This window comes from Apteryx rowi, unplaced genomic scaffold, assembly GCF_003343035.1.
Source record: "Apteryx rowi isolate R43461 unplaced genomic scaffold, aptRow1 scaffold_34, whole genome shotgun sequence".
Lineage (NCBI taxonomy): Eukaryota > Metazoa > Chordata > Aves > Apterygiformes > Apterygidae > Apteryx > Apteryx rowi.
The window spans coordinates 503,032-523,294 of record NW_020449863.1 but is presented as its reverse complement, the minus strand read 5'-3'; the positions used below and the strand labels follow the sequence as shown (position 1 = coordinate 523,294).

The 20,263-nt window shown below is 39.2% G+C and overlaps 1 protein-coding gene across 2 annotated transcripts in view; it reads right to left on the bottom strand.

Annotated features, from left to right (window-relative positions):
• Window positions 1-1,305: 1,305 nt before the first annotated feature.
• The window catches only part of LPGAT1 (lysophosphatidylglycerol acyltransferase 1), a 67,810-nt gene continuing 48,852 nt past the window's right edge, over window positions 1,306-20,263 (bottom strand). Inside the window, exons 6-7 of one of the 2 annotated variants that reach the window (XM_026072354.1) lie at window positions 11,161-11,267; window positions 1,306-5,988 (exon numbers count right to left, since the gene is read on the bottom strand). In XM_026072354.1, coding sequence (XP_025928139.1) covers window positions 5,837-5,988; window positions 11,161-11,267 — 259 coding nt within the window. In that variant the 3' untranslated portion in view covers window positions 1,306-5,836. Of the gene's footprint in view, window positions 5,989-11,160; window positions 11,268-14,647; window positions 14,891-20,263 lie in introns of those variants that run through there. The other variant, XM_026072355.1, reaches the window with a different exon arrangement.

Below are 20,263 nucleotides of genomic sequence, written 5' to 3'. Positions count from 1 at the left end.
GGAATAGCCTCTAATAGGACCTTGAGTACACTTCACACAGTAAATTTTTTAAATCAGCAAGAGACATTTCTTGGTACACAGGACAGTGTACACATGATGTGACATGATGTTAATACTTTTTTTTTTTTCTTATTTACTGCCTCAGCTGAAACTCATGATTTTTAGAAAGGCACAGAATGCTTTCAACAAACTGGCAATTACCAGAAAAGTACAAATACAAGATGGAGACCTGAGAGATAAAAATTTATTGATTTCTATCTGATCAGCATGTCACAATACGGTCACAACTCATACAGCTGACGTTCTTATAGTGGAAAGAGGGATTTTTTTTTTTCTTTTTAAAAATACATTTTTCTTTCCAACAGGAAGGATTTTTTTTTTTTTTTAAACAAACATTTCATACTAGGCAGGAATTAAAAACAATGGCTTCTTCAACATGACAACACGGCTGGTCAGCACTGGCTCTCCCACCAGTGTCTGAGATTCAGGTTCAAGGTTTCCCTCCCACTTTTCCTCCCCCCTCCTCGATTGCTCCCCCCCACGCACGCAGAAGAACACTGCACGAGGGAAACAGAGGTAGACATAACCGCAACCCTTGCGCTGCTCTGCCCGCTGCGCTGGATGTCTTACCAAGCTCCAAACAGTTCATTTTTTGCTACATGTTGCAGTATTCTGTACGGGTAGTTAAAACTAAAAGCAACACTGAACTACTACAAGAGCTACTGTTAGGAGAGGTACTCCAGGGCCGCAGAGCAGGGCACTGTTTCGCCCTCTGCTGCTCTGCCCAGCCGAGGTTGTTTAAAACCCGAGTGCCCTGCAACCCCCGCCCCCACGCACACAGGTTACAGCCTTGCTTGCCCAGAGGTCGTATTCACCGCTTCCAGGAGGGCGGCAGGCTGCGGCCGACGTGGGCCCGGGGTCCGGTCCTTCCGCGCCCTCGCCTCGCAGGACGCCGGCGGGGAGCCGGTGCTGCGGGAAGCGGCGGCCGGAGCCCCCGCAGCGCCTGTGGCGGGTGCTGGCGCGAGGCCTGCGGGGCTGCTCTGCCCTCGGCGCTCCGACCTCCCCTTCCCACGCCTGGCACGCACGCACTCATCTGTCTTCCGCCCGAGAGCTCTGTAAGCAACGTTTACCTATAACTTAAATGAACATTCAAGCTGTATGGTGAACTGAAGTGCTATTTTACCATCTGTTGTGTTTATGGTAAGYACAATAGGTGCTGTGTATCATTAGATATAAGAACAATAAATAAAACCCTCAGAAGAAAAAAATCATCTCAGCTATTAAGGATTAGAAGCACATGAAGTCTTGAAAAAGAATCAACTTTATTTTGCCACACAAAAAAAATGGGGAAAAAAAACACCTATTAATCTCTGTAGAGAAATGTTTCTTCTGATATCTGTCTACATTTCTGAAAGACATCTTGGTTGCTGAAAGGATTTGATTAAAAAAAAAAATCCAACAAAATAAGTTCAGTATAGTAAATCCAAACATCACCAGCCCTTTGCAAAATCACTGACAGTCACTACAGGCTTCTGCATCCATTTTTATCATACACAACAAAATGCAGGTAACACAGGAGGGAAGGAAAAAATTGGAGGTAAAATAAATGGTATCAAGAAAATTATTTTTTATCATACAAAATGAACACCATTCTATAATTTTAAAGGAACCAACTCCTAATAGGACAGTTGTTCAGTGTATAATTATTTCATTATCCAATGACAAAATAAAAAGGTTTAACTTTAAAATGCATAGAATCCTTTTAAAGACGTCTTTTGTATCACAGCCAGGTAGTCTACAGTTTTACACAGAAAAAATAAAGCTGCTCAGAAGTGTTCATAATGTATGCAGACTTTGCAAATCAGAGCATGGTTTCAATTTTGCTCTTCCAATTGTTAACAAAAAGTGTAAAAACTATCAAATATGCAATTTTGCAAAATAACCTTTTATTTCATATGGCTCCATTATTTCCAAACAATACAGTACCCCAGATGTATAATTACTTTGTGTGATTGTGTCAGATCAGTACAACATCTCCAGCCAGCTATCAAAGAACGCACCAAACCCCAGTCTCATGATTTGGGAATCCCACTTTTAAGTACCTTTGGTCCCAAAATTTTATGTCAAGGCAAAGTGGAGCAGTTGAGCACTGTCACACACAGTGATCGGTATTTTGTATTATCTTCTACAAACAGGTGAAAAGGTTAACAGCACTTTATGGCAATGTCAAACAGAAGAAAAACAATTACATTGTTTGCAAAAAAAGCTTACAATCAAGAGTACCACAGTGGTCGTTATATTTTTAATGCAACAAGATAAATGGAAATCTTGCTTCTCAAAATCTGATGACTTAAAAATAATCCCTCCTGTAAGACACACCATTGCTGAAATACTTGACAGAACCATGCATAAAATATGAGAGAATTGGTAAGGAAGGAACACGTACACAAAAAGGGAACTAAAAACAACACTGTTCGTGGTGAATGGGCAAATACTCTTCACAAAATGGGAATCAAAGAGCAGCAGTGCTAAACTATTATGACTTACATTGTTTCAACTGTAACAACTCATTTATGAACAATTAAACACAAACTTACAAATGTTGGGTGTGTGTAACCCTGGCAGAGAACCATCCTTTCTCACAATGAACTGCTACGCTCTCACCTGTGTGTGCAACAGCTTTCAGTTAACTTCTCCTGCAATTTTTTTCATCCTGTATCTCTTTATGCACTCCTCCGTTGTATTGCTCCTAAATTCAAAGGTATATTAATTATGCAACTTTTTTGTGATCAACCGTGGCTCAATAACATCATTTTCTATCAAGTGCATTGGAACTGTTCCGAACAGAAAACCCATCGACGGCTCTAACAAGATGCTCACGGCAGCTGTAACACCAGCCTACTGCATAACCAAACTGCAACCGACAGGAATTCGTGTTTTACAAACCAGCTTGCTACGCTCCAGTCTTGACCAGCATGGTATTCAGTACAGAACTTCCTATACACATTTTGTCCTTCTCTTAATTAAAAAACCAACCAAMCAAACAAACAAAAAAACTTTTATCCAATTAATTCTCTTTCATGAAGTCGTATCCAAGTTCATGCTGGGAGTCCTGCCCTGGGTACTTTGGATTTCCTAACAACAGTTTTCACTCCAGCATCATCGACAACAATTCAGCCATAAAGACACATAGCATCAGGCTTCCTTCACATTTTCCAGTGCAGGCGGGAAAGAAGTGACCGAATACTATTTACTCTATCAAAACTACAATCAGTGCTTGAAAACAAGTGTCTTGCAATAGTTAAGAACAACGAAGGAACAAACTGAAAGTTAACAGGAACCAGATAAATCAAATGATCATCTGAAACATTATTGCGCGTTACTATTTCCTTAGGCAGCATGTGAACACTTGCTATGACCGCAGTCCACTGGAAAAAAAAAWATATATATATACACTGAATTTGAAAAAAACCAGTATGCTCTTACACAGAGTTTAGTGGGTTTATAAAGAACAACCTCCTGATGTGAGTTACCACTGTGCAATCTGCTTAGACAAACTTCCCTTTTTATATCACTCTAGTCTGTCCAAGCTCAAAATACAAACAGGAGTAATACGGTGTCTCTGTGGTCCTGACCAAACCACCTGGCGGAGGCCGCACAACGCGGTCGGTCCGACGCCTGCATCTGGCAGTTTTGAGAGTCCATTTGCGCCCAAGTACTGAGGCGCTTCGACAGACCGACCCATGAAGGTGGTAACGGCCCGGGGCTGCCCCCACATCTTCCTGTCAAGTGGCAAATTAAATACGTTCTTTCTTTCAGCTGTAGTTTAACAGAAGCATGAGGAAAAGTGTTATGCGCCCAAGACTGCCTCTCTTTTCAGTACACACCTCTTTTTAAATGGATATTACCTTACACTAGAATTGAGGCATGCTGYGCCTGGGTGTAAAGAGGTGGGATTTAGAAACAGTACCTTACACAAAACGTTAAGCTAGAGGCGAGCACTGTCCTTTGCCTTCCAGCTGCAGTGGTACTGTAAGTCACTGAGGTATTTTGGGGGACTTGCCATGATGCATCGTTTTACAGCCACCCCCACTGAGCTCCCTTAGGATAAAGCTACTGCTTTGGGGGCTGTGGCATATTTAACTAGGTATTTTGGCATTAAACCAGGGAAACCTGCACTGCCTCAAATTTTGGTATGCCCCCTGCTCTTCCCCCCTCCAAAGGGAACATGGGCTCTGGTTCGTATCTGTATACCACCCCTTGCGATTCACGTAGCACAAGAGAGAGAAGGATCAATATTGCTAAAGCAGAGCCAAAACTACTGAGGGCTGGCTTTGCTCTCAGTAAAATTAGTACATAAAAGGCAGTACGCCGCAGCTGAGTTCTGACTATCCTGCTTGTATTTAGAGAGATTAATTTTTTTCAGGAACAGCTCTCTCAAATCTTTGTGTAATCAGATAAGCACGATGCCAACCAGACCTGCCAGGAGTGAGAATATACATCACTGACATCCTTTCAAAAGCATCATACATTACATCTGAAAATGTCATCTGTTCCAGTTTGCCTTTAAATTCAACTCATTCTTCTTCCATTATGATTTTAGCACAGTGGCAGACTTAATACTGCCCTCCAGGAAGTTATTCAGAGTATTTACCATACTTTTTCGCACATTTATGCTATTTTTTCTTTTTAAGAAAATAGTTTTTCTTCTTTTTCTTTCTTTTCTTCTTTTTTTTTCCTAAGCAAAACATTAAGATTGCTGGCATTGAATTATTTAAACTCTCCCACAAGCAGATTTAGCACAGCTGCAACTAGTAGGGGAGAAAAAGGCCTCCATAAACCATTCAAAGGTCACCTTGGTTAGACTGCAGTATACAAAATACAGAGGTGTCTAAAAATCACCAGCAGCACCAGCAGACCTTCGGAAATAGCTAGAATCATTCTGGCTTCCAATTTGTGACAGATAAAAGCTTTCCCCTACATTCTAAGCTGTATATCTTTCCTTCACTATATTTTCATCTTTAAAAGTGCATTTTGCAAAATGATAATGATCAGTGAGATGCCTTCTAAACACAAAAAGGGAAAATAAACCAAGTGACTTTATATTTTCCAGGTTCCCTCATAATATRAGATACTGTTAGCACACAGAATTCAGACAGCTGATGGTAAAACCACAGCAAGGATGGGCTGATTCATCAAATGTGGATAACTTTTAATCACATTATGATACTGCAATGCTTTTTTGAGCACTGATTCCCCACAAAACCCATCTGACACTGGATCTTATTTGGGTCCTGTTTTTAGATCGGCGTGTCTAATACAACAACTGCTGACGGGGTAGTAGCAACAATACCACCACCAGCTCTGCAGAGCATCTTTACTGACTCCAGCACAATGAGTTGCAATAAAGTACGAGTTTGTGCAAACGAGGAATCTCTACCACACAAGTGTTGTACAGACTACTGAAGAGACACGTTGCTGGATTTTCTGAGCTCTAACTACAATGCCAGGAAATACTCGTGGTGATAGTTTTCTTGTTGCAGACATTCTTCTATGGCGGTTGTATGATTGCACCTTTTGTCCAAATGCTGAATTTGCTTAAGTGTGGGTGAGAGTATACACCTTTTAAAAATACAGACAATTCTTAAAATAATACATCATCAGGTCACTATGTTACTGATCTTCACTTTTAGTGGAGTTTAAAATTTCCCCAACGAGAGGTAAGAGTCCATCCAGTATTTTCCTTTACGCTTGTATATTCACATTTGCACATACAACATGATATTCATTGGCAAGAGCCTGGATTCCCATTGTGTCCTCAGGTCCCATTCAACTTTTAAAATAGGCAATGATAAAAATACTGGAAGATGCAGTACCACATACCGCCTGACAAAAATGCAAGTGATTGTATGCCAACTAGCCACAAATTACTGAGGGTCATCTCCCGAGAAATAGCTTTTGTTTGGCCCTGCAGCGGAGGAAATGCTCCTAAAAAAGAAAAAAAATAACACATTTAATGCTGGTGTAGCAGGACTGACAGGCTTAGTGTATTATTCTTTACTACGATTGCCTGTACCAACAACAGCACCTACAAACAAGAAACTGGTTACTTGTCTTATGCTGTAAATTTTCAAAATAATCTCCAGTGGTATGTTATCTTCAAGAAATAAAGAAAACTTTTTTTATGTATCAGGCACAGTTTCCATTTCATTTGGATATAAAATTAAACTCTAAGCATAAACTTGCAAGCATTCTTTAAAAACCAACCTCACTGTATTCAACCTTTGCATGGAGATCCAATTGTCAACTAAGTTTTCTGCAGTATTTTTAAAGTTACAGTAATGTTCATAAGATCAAATTCAATGGTTACCATATTAAGATTTATAGCTAGTTGGTAGCAGTTTTATATATTGCAAAGAAGCAATACACATACACTCTCAGGGTTCCTCCTGAATATATTTGTATGTGTGCATATGTATATAGTGTATATACATACACATACACACACTTTTTTAAAAAAAACAATAGTTTCCATGTTGTGTGAACATTCATTGGCTAGTCAATCGCACAGACTAAGGAAGCATTGTAATTTGCTACCCATAGAGTTTTCTAGAAAGATTTTTTGAAACATCTGTTTATGTCTGTTTATGAGAGAAAGAGCAGGAGATGGCTGACATGACTAAAAAAATTCATTTTTCCCAATATGACTTTTTCTGACTTATAACACTGTAGTTTAAATATGTCTGAATACATCAGAAGTTTATAATCATAAACAAAGCATTTGCATATATTTACATCAGCATATTAAAAAATTTGCATTACATTTAGAGATGCACAAAGCCTAGAAGATATGAATCTTTTTTTTTGGTTAATCCTGAACAGTGCATATAAAAACCTCTGAGAATACTAGATATGTAGATCTACTTGCTATAATACTATGGAGTCACAGCTATACTCATATAAGAACAAAAGATGAATGATCAGAGTAAAGATATAGCAACGTAAATTTTGAAACTTAGAAACCACACAATTTTTGCAATTAGATACTATCAGCAACTTATCTTTCTGCTTCACATTTGCAATCACTGGCGGAATTGCAATCAAGCATTTAAGGCAAAGCTTTTCTTTCTGTATGAATGCCATTAAAAAAAAAATAACAAAACACACCTTGATGAGTCCCATCCTCCACTCACTGATGCATATTTTCACACATGGGCAGATTTGCCACTCTATTTATTCACCAGTAATTGTCACTCTGCTGCATGCTATAATCCAGAGGGTCATCTTCTATTCACCCACTGCAAGGTACATTTATTCTTCCACAGCCTGTTTGTTGGGGTTTTTTTTGTACCAAACACTGACCTCTGGTTTAAATAACTAACTTCTGCTCCTCAGTACTGACAGCAACTTTCTCCTCCCTTCCTCCCCTGCCAAGCTAAGTTGCATCTCCAGAGAAAGCAGTCCTTCATTTCGCTAGATGAGACGAGCCAAGCACTTTAAGGTGCCCTTCACAGAAACAACTTTCTTTCCCTCAGTCGTCTTTGCACCTATCACCTGCCCTGTTCCAGGCTCAGTTTGTGTTTCTTGAACACAGATGACAGATCTGTAGTCAGAATTCCCAGATGAGGTCGCAGACTTGGTACGATGGCACGAGTGTTTTGCTATCACTAGTGCAAACGCTCTCCTGGTGCCCTGTAGGATGACACTGCTCACTCTTTTGCTTACATCCCTCCAGCTGCTTATGATCAGAGTGAACAAGGAACATGAGGACTTCAGGGTACAATTACTCACTTCCAACTGATAAGCTCCTAGTTTATAGGGCTTTTTTTTTTTTTTTTAATTAGCCTCCAAGAGCTTTTTTCCTATTAAATTTAACCCCCTTTGTGCTACTGCAGTCTTCAAGGTTATTCTGCTCAAGACTTCAGATTTCAGAGAAATCATATTTGTCAATAAAAGTTTTCCATTAACTGCTAAAATAGGAGTCTCTGTGCTGCTCCAATCTACAGATATTAACTGTAAGCAGTTTTAATTTTGTAAGTGAAACGTGTTAAAATGCACCTGTAAGAAAGGACGGGATAAGTTTCCTATTCAAATTTCAGGCAGTTTTTTTTTTTTTTTTTTTTTGAAAAAGACGTCTGATACTCTAGGTTTTCTCCAGATCCATTAAGGCCCTTAACACTTAGGAATTCAGGAAAAAAGAAAAAGCTATTTTTAGGTTTATTTTTTTCCTCTTTCCAAATAAAAAATACACTAAAAGAATGTATTCCTTCCAATGATATTATCAATAAAAAAAATTGTTTTTAAGAGTTAAGCATTAAATATATTACTCCAGCTTAAAACAAAAAAAGAATAGTTCACTGGATAAAGCTGTTTTAATGTCATACAGGAAATTGCTATCTGAAGTAAGCTTTATGAACTGAGACAAGTTCCTAGGCAACACGTATTAAAAAAGTCGAAATGCTGAAACAATCATAAGTCTTAAAAACACACCAACTTGAGACAGTGTAAGGTGTCAATAAAGAGCGAGCTCTTCCACAAGCTTCTGTGATTCCCTTCACATTAGGCTTCAGGACTAGGGAGGTGTTCAGGGAATGGTAACAACACTTCTGCGGTAAGCCATGACAGTAAAAGCAAGGAGAGCAGATTCTCAACTAGCATAAATTGTAGTAACTTTAAAATATGCTAATTTATGCCTAATAAGGACCTTTGTCATAGCATCTACATTAACATGCCTTATTAGTTCATGCTTAGTACGCTAGCAAATTATAATTAATTATCCTATTTTGGAAGCGCATTTCAAGGAATAAATCTGATTATACTCATTATACTCTTTGAAATTCTAGTCTGGTTAGGTTTTTTGGGTATGACCATTTTATTTTGACGCTATCTGTAAAACACTATGTCCCAATAACAAGAATTCCCTGGATCCTGTTGTGATTTTATTTAAACTACAAATGTAGTCAGTTATTTGTCTAATAAAGTCCAATACATACATTCTGATGCAATTTATACAGCGGGGTCTGACTTTTGTCATCAATAACGTCTGAATGACATCCATAAAGTATAGTACAGCTCTGGGTTGCTAAAGAATTCTACTAATCTTTTTAAGAATGACAACTGACAATTAAGCACTCAAAACTGTATTAAAACAGTATTTGCAATAAATCATCTAGCAGAAGTAGCATTCTTGTTTAACACAGTCACTCTGGAATATTAAACTCAGTTGATTCAGCAGACTGAGTGGTTGTTTATTAGCAAGCATCACAATTGTTTAAAAGGGAGGATTATTTTTCTTCAGATACAAGCTAYATTATTTCATCTGGCGTCTTCCTATTCAGTCTAGGTTTGATAAATTTACTTCCATGTATGTCCAAATAAAACACAAAATTTAATCTCTGTGGATTTTATCGTTCTTGTTTATTATGATGAGTTTTTCTGTTTTGTATTCTGCATAACACACACAACTGCTGGAGGACAGGTGATAAAATTCAGTATCAACTGGATGGAAAAAAGAAGAGAGCCTTGCGGAAACAAGTTTCCAACTTGGATATTTTAAATCACATCATGAAGTTCAACAAAGGGAACTGCAGAGTCCTGCACCTAGGGAGGAATAACCCCAGGCACCAGGACAGGCTGGGGACCRACCTGCTGGAAAGCAGCTCTGCAGAGGACCTGGGGCTCCTGGTGGACAACAAGTTGACCATGAGCCAGCAATGTGCCCTTGCGGCCAAGAAGGCCAATGGTATCCTGGGCTGCATTAGGCAGAGTATTGCCAGCAGGTCGAGGGAGGTGTCCTCCCCCTCTACTCAGCCCTGGTGAGGCCACATCTGGAGTGCTGGGTCCGGTGCTGGGCTCCCCTGGACAAGAGAGACAGGGAGCTACTGAAGTGAGTCCAGTGAAGGGCTACTAAGATGATGAAGGGACTGGAGCATCTCTCCTACGAGGAAAGGCTGAGAGAGCTGGGACTTTTCAGCCTGCAGAAGAGAAGACTGAGCAGGGGGGGATCTTATCAATGTATACAAATATCTGAAGGGAGGGTGTGAGGAGGATGGGGACAGACACTTCTCAGTGGTGCCCAGCGATAGGACAAAAGGCAATGGGCACAAACTGAAACACAGGAAGTTCGTTTGAACATGAGGAAAAACCTCTTTACTGTGAGGGTGACAGAGCACTGAAATGGGTTGCCCAGAGAGTTCTTGGAGTCTCCATGCTTGGAGATATTCAAAAGCCATCTGGACACAGTCCTGGGCAACATGCTCTAGGTGAGTCTGCTTGAACAGGGGGAGGTTRGACTAGATGATCTCCAGAGGTCCCTTCCAGCCTCAACCATTCTGTGATTCTGTGACATGTTATTTGCTGGTTTCCCTTYAGTAATTGTATTAATGCCCTTAATTTATTTAGATCTTTCTAATGCATTACTATTGAAAGTGTTTTATGACAGAAGTGATCCACAGTATCTCACAGCAAGGAGGCCAGTACTCAGCACAGGGCTGCAGATCAAGCCTTGAAGGACTTCATACTATATAATTCTTACAGAGCCTTCCAATCATAACATCTGTCTGTTCAGCTTAACAGGGGTAGGAGGGAAGCTCTACCATTTTGGACTAGACCTACAGGCTGCTTAGGTCAGTTTTCTCCAATAGTACAAGTGCCAGAAGAACAGGTCAAATGGCAACACTAAGGAGACAGACTAGCCTGTCTCATTTAAGCCTTGTTTAATCCCTTTTAGTTAAGGGCCTGCTCATTTTTAACCACTGAAGGTTTTATATCCCTCCCCAAATTTATTAGCCTTAACTCTGAATACTTTTATTATGCATGTAAGTGTTCACTGCCTTTTTGAATCTTGATAAATTACTCAATGAAATCCTGTAACAGCTGTTAACACCAGTTTCACAGTTGAATCATCTTATTTTTAAATAAGATTTGCTTATCTCAGTTTTGAATGTGCCAACTTCCAAACACCATCCTAGTCTGATGTGACCTGGCAATCTATCTTCTCTAGATCATTTCTTATCATGCGTTCTTTTGCCATATATTAAGTGTGAATAACCACAACTATTGCATACGTGCGAAGAATAATTACATATTCTTAAATCATTTGGAGATCCCTGTAAGAAAAAGACATCATCACACAATTCTCTTTGCTAGATAACATCCTACCTGTTTCATAGAAATGCGTCAGGAGATCTTCCTTTTCAATGAACCGTTGATATAGCCAGTGCGTAAGTGCTTCAGGCTCTGCAGGTACATCTTTGATTGGAAAAATCCTACCAGAGAAACAAACATAATTAAATCTAGGAAATGCATTCTGTATGTTTAAAAAAAAAAAAAAAAAAAAAAAAAAAAAAAAAAGATTCCCCCTTTACCCCAGATCACCACAAAAATATAGATTTATAGCAGACTTTTGCTCTAACTGCATGGTTCATTCTCCCTGATTCACAGATCACATAAGTATTAATGATACAAAATCAGAATATTCTAGGTTACCAGTCAGATGCATGAAGATGTAGGCATTTATGGGCTTCTATCAAATGCAGTGCTACACAGAAACCATACACAGAAGCTGTGTATGGCTCCCCCCTCCCACTTTTTTTAAATAAAAGAATACCACACTATTACTATCCTTAGAAATGCAAACCAAAACCAAAAGAAATAAAGACTGAAGGCTCATCCACAGTTTTGAAGAAATAGTTCTTCAGTAGGCAGAAGGTATGTAATACCACCACTAAGTGCCAATAGGTCTTCTGTACACCAGCAAACAAGTCCTCCATGCTTTTCAGAGGAAGCTGTCATCTTTGAAATGTCTTGGGTAGATTTTACATTGAAAATTGACAGCATGTGTAAGTGTACTCAAATATTACTGCTATATCTTTAAATGTTACTGCTTTATCTTTAAAAGCTAAGGGAAGAACTACCAACATTTTTGTACTTCTACATTGAACAATGGATCTGTTTAGAAAAATACAGATGTCCAGGGAAGAATTCATTAACATACAGGCAGAAACCCTCTCCCTCCACTCCGAAATACCACCACCACCCTAAAAAACAAACCCCTATATCTCAAAGGATTAAAAAGAGAAAAAAAAGAAAAAAGTCATAACTATAAAAATCTCCTCAGTAGACTCTTAGTGCCTCTTGACTTCTTTCAGACCTCTCTGTTGGGTTTATTGGGAGGCCAGCGCAGAAGAGATTTGTGCATCAGGCTAGCCTGAAAAATACATACCCCAAAATGTAAGACATGGACTGTAGGTTTCTCTTTTCAGTTGAGCTCTCATTTAACCTGTCATCTGTGCTACGCCTCTATATTCATTAGTGGATTTTTCATTTCTATTTAAACACAGGCTTGACTGATTATACTGAAAAGAATTTGAGGTAACAGCACAACTGCATGAAAGTGTCTGAACAGATAAGGGAACAACAGACTACAGAAAAAAGGGGACGCTCCTGAAGAATGCAATGTTTTGTTGCTAGGTCATTCACATCTCCCCCTTTCACAGTTCCTCTTCTGCCTCCTCTGCCCAACGGCTTTGAGCTGTGGCAAAACCAACAAGAAATCTTCCAGACACAAAATTCACTGCCTCGTTTCTTCCAGCATTAAAGGAGTCTCCCCCCCCCCTTTTTTTTTTTAAACTAGTTTCAGATAAGACATTCAACCGTTCACTCAAATTATCATTTGATTTCTCCTTCCCCCAACCTCTGGCACAAAGCCAACATTCCCAACATCAGCCACCTCCTCTGCAATACCTTTCGCAGCACGAGCCTGCTTTTCAGTAACAAATGAAACGTACACATGCGTATGCCACTCTATAGCAAGTACAGCACAGCTTGTCCCTCTTTCATGGAGGGGTAAACTGGCACACGCCTTTACTGTGGCGCACACAGAAAGACACTGTCCATCTTTAGCACTGGATCAATGTAGGTAGGTAGAAGAGCTGGAAAATCCTACACATGGAAAAAATGAGCTGCAAGTGGAAGAGAAGAAGCAAAACATTGCTCTAGTGGATGAATTAAAAATAATGGTGCTTCAAGATACAGAGTTAACTTCAGTATAAGATGAACAATCTTACTTACCAACTAGGACATACAACATAACTAGAATAATTCTTTAGGAGTCTTTGTAGCAACCCTACCTACATCATTATCAGGTTGTGGCGTTCTCCGTACTATAGTAAAGACATTCTCAATAAACAGAAATTAGCAACTATCGTCTTAGCTAAACTACAGTTTGAAGAAAAGAGTCTTTGGCCAAAAAGAAAGGTTATAAAATAGTTTGTGATCCAGTAAATAGCTCAAACCCTTGCCTCATTTATTAAGCAAATAACAAAAGAGGTAATATAGCACTATATTATCTTGGAGCCCAGATGCCATAAGGCAGATTGAAATGGAACGATAAACACTCAAGTAAAAAACAAACAAAACAAACATTCAACCCACAAAGCAGGATCCATCTTTGAGGGTATAACATTAAAAAGGACTCTCTGCCCCCACATGCAACCAAGTTCCCAAGCACTATTTTAACTCTCTTCTACCTAGCTGGTGTAAGAGACAAAAGGACACAACTGAATATTGTGTTTCACAGTGTATTTTTGAAAGGCAGATGCTTGCTTATGCAAGCTTGACAATGGCTCAGAATTGCGAGAAGTATGCGTGGGGGCTTAGTACAGAAGTCCAGCATTACCTGACTTCACACGCGCTTCCCATCATAAGCTGCAGATATTCTTCACCTCCACCTTCACTTCTCAGTTACCTAATAGCTCTACAGCTCAGTAACCCAATTAAGCTTGGTATTTTTTCCCAAGAACGTACCGACTAATATGAAAACATTATGAGAAGAGCTAACAAGATACTCATGAGAAACTACTTATGAGGTGGCAATTTAATGGGGTAGCAAAGTAGCGTAAGTGACAGTAATGTTGCGAGCGCCTAATGGATTGCAGTGCATCCATTTCCTGCCTGCAGCCATCCACATTCTTGTATGAATCAATATATTATATGAAGTCTACTTCTTAAAAGTTTAAGAATCAATCACAGTCACACCCATTTTGAATGAAACTTACTGCGAGTGGAAAACAACTGATGTCCCAATAATGCTATGCTGGCTGTCATCATTTCTTAATGGCAAGTGCTAGTGTATTTAGAAGCATTTTCAAACATATTTTCAGATTATACAGAGTTACATTCTTACTAGTTGAATTTCACATTAGTAACTGAGCTAAATTAGAGATAAAATGTCTAAAAAAATCCCTTGCACTCTGGAATAAGCCCTTTCTGTACCAGATGAGGTGAAGCTAAAAAGCCCTGTATTTATACCGAACACATTGCCACTATCATCATTCTCCGCCCATCAGATGGCTCCTTGAGGATYTGTTTTCAAAGAGTACCCTCATCAAGAAGATTAGGTCCAGGGTGGCATCTGAGAAAGTCTAAAGTTACAAAACTCTCTATCCAAGCAATCCAAAACAAAGGCTGAGAGCTGCTGCACTATTAACAACTCAGCAACCATATCCATGATGAAGATTACGATAAAAATGTCTTATCTCTCTCTCTCAATATATATATAAAGGTATATACACATACACAGACACGCCTATATCGATACTTTTTTTTACCCATAAAACAGGAACTGAAGAAAGTTGTTTTAGTTCCACTTCATACTGTAAGTCTGGAAAGATGTTCACTTCAGCTTAGGCACATTTTTTTTCCATAAAGTTTTCAGAATATTTCTCAGATTAAAGATGAAACAGTGAACAACACAGTTTTACAGAGAAAACCAACTCCTTAAGTGCCTGCTCCATTTGACTGTGCTGCACGTCAAACTTGGGATGAGAGCATGTGCCGCAGCATGCGCAATGGACCCAAAGCAAGGACTCCTGCGACGTTCTTCCATATCCTTTGGTATGGGAGAAAACAATACATCATCAAGAAGCACAGGATTATTTTTAAGCCAGTTTAATTTGAATTCTTGTGTTCCTCACATCCGAAATTATTTGCTCTCATGTAACCCAACAAGAACGTAAATCTTAAAGGTGGCTGTCCGACATTTTGAAGAACACAGTCTTCAGAAGTATGTTCACAGGCACTACAACCATCCATACCCTTCAGATGTCCTGGGGTTTTCTTTCAATTACAGAGAAAAGAATAAAATCGAAGAGAAAATGGAAACCCACTTTGTACTGACAATTTTGTCACTAGTACGTCAGCAATATTTGTGTGAACCAGTAATTATATGAAGGCTGCAAACCACACCTAAAACAACTAACATGGTTCTATGTCATATTTTTACATGTAAAAAGAATGAAAGAGCCAAAGGAGTTTTATGGAAAAACACTTAATTAGGACACCTCTGCAGAAGTATACGTGGAAAGAAGGGGAAAAAAAAACAGGAAGAGAACGAGGACAGTTTCCTTAAAATCTACAATTTCACACCAATTTAAATGATACATTCCAGTTATCTCAAGATAAGGAACTCCTCCTCTGGATTTTGTTATTCTCAGAAGCTACCAAATAATTTTCAGAAGCATGGTATTTTCAGAAATATGTGATCTCCTTTAAAGGGTCCTTTTTGGAGAAACAACCTTTAATTCTATATTAAAGATCATAGATTCCACCCCTAAGTACTAATTGCCTTTCATCATATGTCCTATCCTGAATTAGGGCTTCTATATTACTTCCTACTCTTTTGAAATCATAATCTATTTAAAAAGTAGTTGAAACAGCAAATAAAACTCTGTATAATGGAGGATGTTGCTAGATCTCAAACATGACCAGAAGCCAGTTATTTGCTAAAAACAAGAAAATAAAAAAATGCACACCAAAAAACAAAACAAAAAACACATTAAAATATATTGCCAAACTAGATGCCCTTCATAGGCATTTCTGCAAAGCTCATTCAGCAACCAACAATGTATCGCATTTATTTATAGCTAAGAATCTAGTCTTATTTTTAATAAATCTGCATTCATGTAAACAGAAAAAAAGAAAAAAGCTTCCTCAGTAACTGAAAGCTTGTTTCGACAGGTGCAGCATAGTACAACTGGCACAATTAGAACGGGTGACATAGCACTCATCTGCATTATGGCACAAGGGCAGCTGAGTTAGCTTGAGATAAAGTGCTACTTTCATGCAGCATAAATGCAGCAATACCCTTTCCGTTTGGGAGGTGAGCACGGCTGGCTCTGACTCAGGAGCCACTATATCACCCTCCCTGTTACACAGTGCAAATGTGGGATATAGTCATACAAGGGCACGGCTCAGTAGGAAGCTAACGCAAAAAAAAAAATCCACTCTTGATCGATTGGAAACTGTCAAAGAAACCTGACATCCACTTTTTTCAATTTGAAGCTCTTTGATTTTGACAAAAGAAATGAGGAAATTTTACTATTAGAGAAACTCAAAGACCAGCTGAGAAATGCCAAACTAGTTAGACTAAAGAAGTGACTAGTGTAGAAAGAAAAAAATATCCCAAAAGACAAAACCCAACTCAGTGAGGCTAAACAGTGGGAGGTGAGAATAGCTGCCAGTACGCTGTCCCTTTACGCAAACATCAAGCCACTCAACTTATTTCTACTGAGTATAACTGTAGTGGGTCTGGGTTTATATTCAATGCACATCACATAAGATGACCCAAGCATAAAGCCACGCCATGCTGAGAAGAGGCGACAGCAAGCCTTTCCAAAAGCTTATTAAAAGGCAGATTTTGTTGTTGGTTTTTTTTTTAAGCACAAAGCACCAGAAAAAACACACCCACACCCACCCACCAAAACAGTTTGATTAACTGGAGATTTTCCTTATTTTTAAGTTTCAGATAGCAAAGTTTCAGTGCTTTCTAATGAGTTCTGAGAAAAGTTTGTCGGGGTCAGAAACGTATGCAGTAGTTAAAGTAAGTTCTGACACCTTTGTGTTTTGAAGGATCTGAAATTTGGCAACTGTCCTTTTTGTGGGGGAAGTTTCTTTTGATATCTTGAGAAAAATCAGGCCACCACTCAGCCGAGTTATAAGCTTCTGAAAAACATATAATTTGTACAGAAACTCGAAGTTTGGAAAGCAAGCTTCAAACTCATCTATCAGAGTGGAACATGCAACCAAAGACTACAGGGTTAAACTGAACTTCCCCTGCAATTTTCCTCTACCTAAAACAGACAGAATAGGCTGGTTGCTGTGTCCTCAACGCTCCTTTTGTTGACCCCTAAACAGGATGAAAAAGAAATAATCTTGAGGTAAAAAGACCAGCTACGAGAAAGGAAAACACTGGATTTGAAAGAGGGTTAGGGAGGAGGAGACAGGTTGTGACTAATGGGACTGGCAGAAAGGATGGACTGACTGGCCATAACAAAAGAACAGGCCGTAATTTCTCAGTCTGCTTCAGTTCCATTAGCACCGAAAGCGATGTACTCTAGCAGCACAAAAAAGCAACGTTTCCTGGCTCTCCACTATTCTAAACAGAAGAAAGCACATTTAAATTCCTGTTCTCCTTTCACACAGCAGAAGTTGCATCTATCTAGAAATTTAGGTTTCTGGGTTTTGTTTTTTTCTTCCCCAAATGGACTTTTTTTTTTTTTTAAATGGTATTTTGGATATGCCTCAGCACAAACAGTGGTAGATGGGAACCACCTACTGTGCTAGAACACACTCCTGTTGAGAACCTGGAGCTGAACGTAGGGTGCCGTTACTTCTACCAATTATTTAATCCACTAACTCAGTTAGAAAGCCTACACTATATAGTTAAGCATTGCCATTCCACTACTTCAGACCCACACAGAACTTTTTCTCTCCCCAGCTACTTAAAATCCCTTAAAATATATTTTATCTCCCAAAACGTTCAAAAAAAAAAAAAAAAAAAAAGGGAGATGCTAGAGCTGTGAATCCACTAAGCAACTTTGATGAAATGTTGGGCCCAACTGTACTTAGTATGAGATAATGCTTGTAATGTCCAAAGTGCTCTGAATAAAATCAGGCACCACACATCTCAAACTCAGCATCTGAACTTGTAGATACTTTTGGCCTTCAAGTATGCTCAAGTCTGCCTTCCTTAGAGTGGCTGCTGCATTACTATCTTCTCTGGAATAAATATGGTGAAGATACATTAACTAACATGCTGGTTGCACAGAAAAAGTATACATAAAAAAAAAGTAACAATTCTCCTATTTAATGCAGCACTAGAACAGGGAGAAGTAAGGCACATGCAGGGCAATACACTGAACAAGAAGAGAAAGCAGAGTTCATTTGTTTTATTGTTGGAGGCACAGTAGTTTGGGAACAAAGTAGTTGTATTCACTCATGCAATTTAAGTATACCCTCACCTACAGGTACAGCCCTAATTCTGGCACATTCCCATTTCTGAGGACTTGACTTTGCAAATATTTTATTTTCTTAAAATAAATTGTAATACATGACAAATACATGCAAGTGCAAAGGGCCAGTGAAATATTGGGATACCACCAGCATCAGCCCTTTTGCCCTCAAACTTTGCAGTTTAGAATAGCTCAGGAACAAAGACCAAACCAGAACACATTTTTTACAGTGGCTGTTATCAACATTTCTCTAAGTATCTTTAGAAGGCTCGCTGCTTTGAGAGAGACTTGCATGCTAGAGGGAAACCCTGAAACACATCTGATAGGAGCTTTAATCACTTGAGCACCCTCCTCTTCCACACAGAAGTGTGAAAATTTACTCATGTGTTGCTATGCAAATCTCTTTCTACAGCATTAAAATCCTCCCCCTCTTCTTTGGCCTTTCAGACAATTAGGAAGTTTTGAAAACCTACAATCAGAAATAAAACTTTGATAACAGTCACCCTAGTTCATTTTATTGCACTAAATGAAGGAAAGAGGGAAAAAACAATTTGGAATTGATCAAAATACTTTTCACAAAAATTTCAGAGCACATGTTCTGCGTTAAACACAGAAAAACAAACACTTCTCATACTTCCATCTTTTTACTCGTTCTATGAAAAGATGGAGCACGTTTTACCTGAGGTTTTCCCTTGCTACCTGAGTTTGTTTCAGAAGTAAAGAAGTGCACTAATCTTTAACAGGGACAGCTCGGGACTTAACGCAGCACAGGCCTGGTCAGCTCTCTGCCAATGGTTTGATTCACATACAACATTCTTAAGAAATACAGCAGTCATTAAAAAACAAACAAACAAACAAAGCAACCTCCCTCCCCCCCCCCAAAAAAAAAGAATAAAGCCAGGTGATTTGCAAGAGAGGAAATAATCAGTTACTGTTATGCCCAAAATGGAATCTAGTAGGAATATTTCTATATAAGCAACAGACAAAGATGATACAGTGTAAATAAATTCATATACGCACACAGTTCAGTTGCTCTCCGTTAATGCTGCCATGGATAAATATATCCTTTACGTAAACAAATATTTTTAAAGCAGCATGAAAAATAACTAAAAATAAATCTGAGTGTTCAACTATCCTTTATACATTATAATTTGATTATCAAGAACACTGAAGGTGAAAATTCACTGTATGCATTCCAACACACTGCAGTCTGATCACAGGTACATTAAAAGGTCTTAGTATATCACAGCTAAATGATATGCTAAATCTGAAAAAAGAAGAAAAATGACATGACAGTTTTCTAGTATAAAATTATTCTGGACATTCAAAGCTAAAGCAGAGGAGAGTTGCAGAAGGACACGACAGTAGTTGCAGGTGTAAATAAGTACCAGTAAACACAAGGCAACTATCACTGAGGCAGGGAAAGGAAAAAGCACCAGTAGCTACGCACACCCAGCCGGGGGCTCCAAGGTTAGCTAATATTATTCTGGTAAGCGATCCTGACATCACTGTGGGGAGTGCAAGACGTCGGTCATCTCACAGACGAGTTAGAGCAGAAGCAGGCAAAAGGGACGAGGCAACCAGCAATGCAGGGACGCTTCTGCATAAGGGGACACTGAACACACTAAGACCCCTCAGGTTGGAAGGGGGACAGCTAAGGTGGGACATGAGGAAGATCTATAAAATCATGGGTCGTACAAGGAGAGCGACTGAGGGACGATTTACTCGTTATCGTCAGGACACAGGGAATAGGGAGCTCCCAATGCAGTCATCAAGTGGAAAGCTGAAGACAAACAAAAGGAAGTTTTCCCTGCTGCCACCCTCAAGAGCGACCATACTTTGCAAGTGCCATGGAGCTTCACAGAAGCCAAAAGCGTAAGCAGGTTAAAAATGGTATTAGACAAGTTCATGAAGGCCGCGTCCATCGGTGTCTACTAAAACACCGTGATCCAGATGCAGCACCTGCTCCCTAA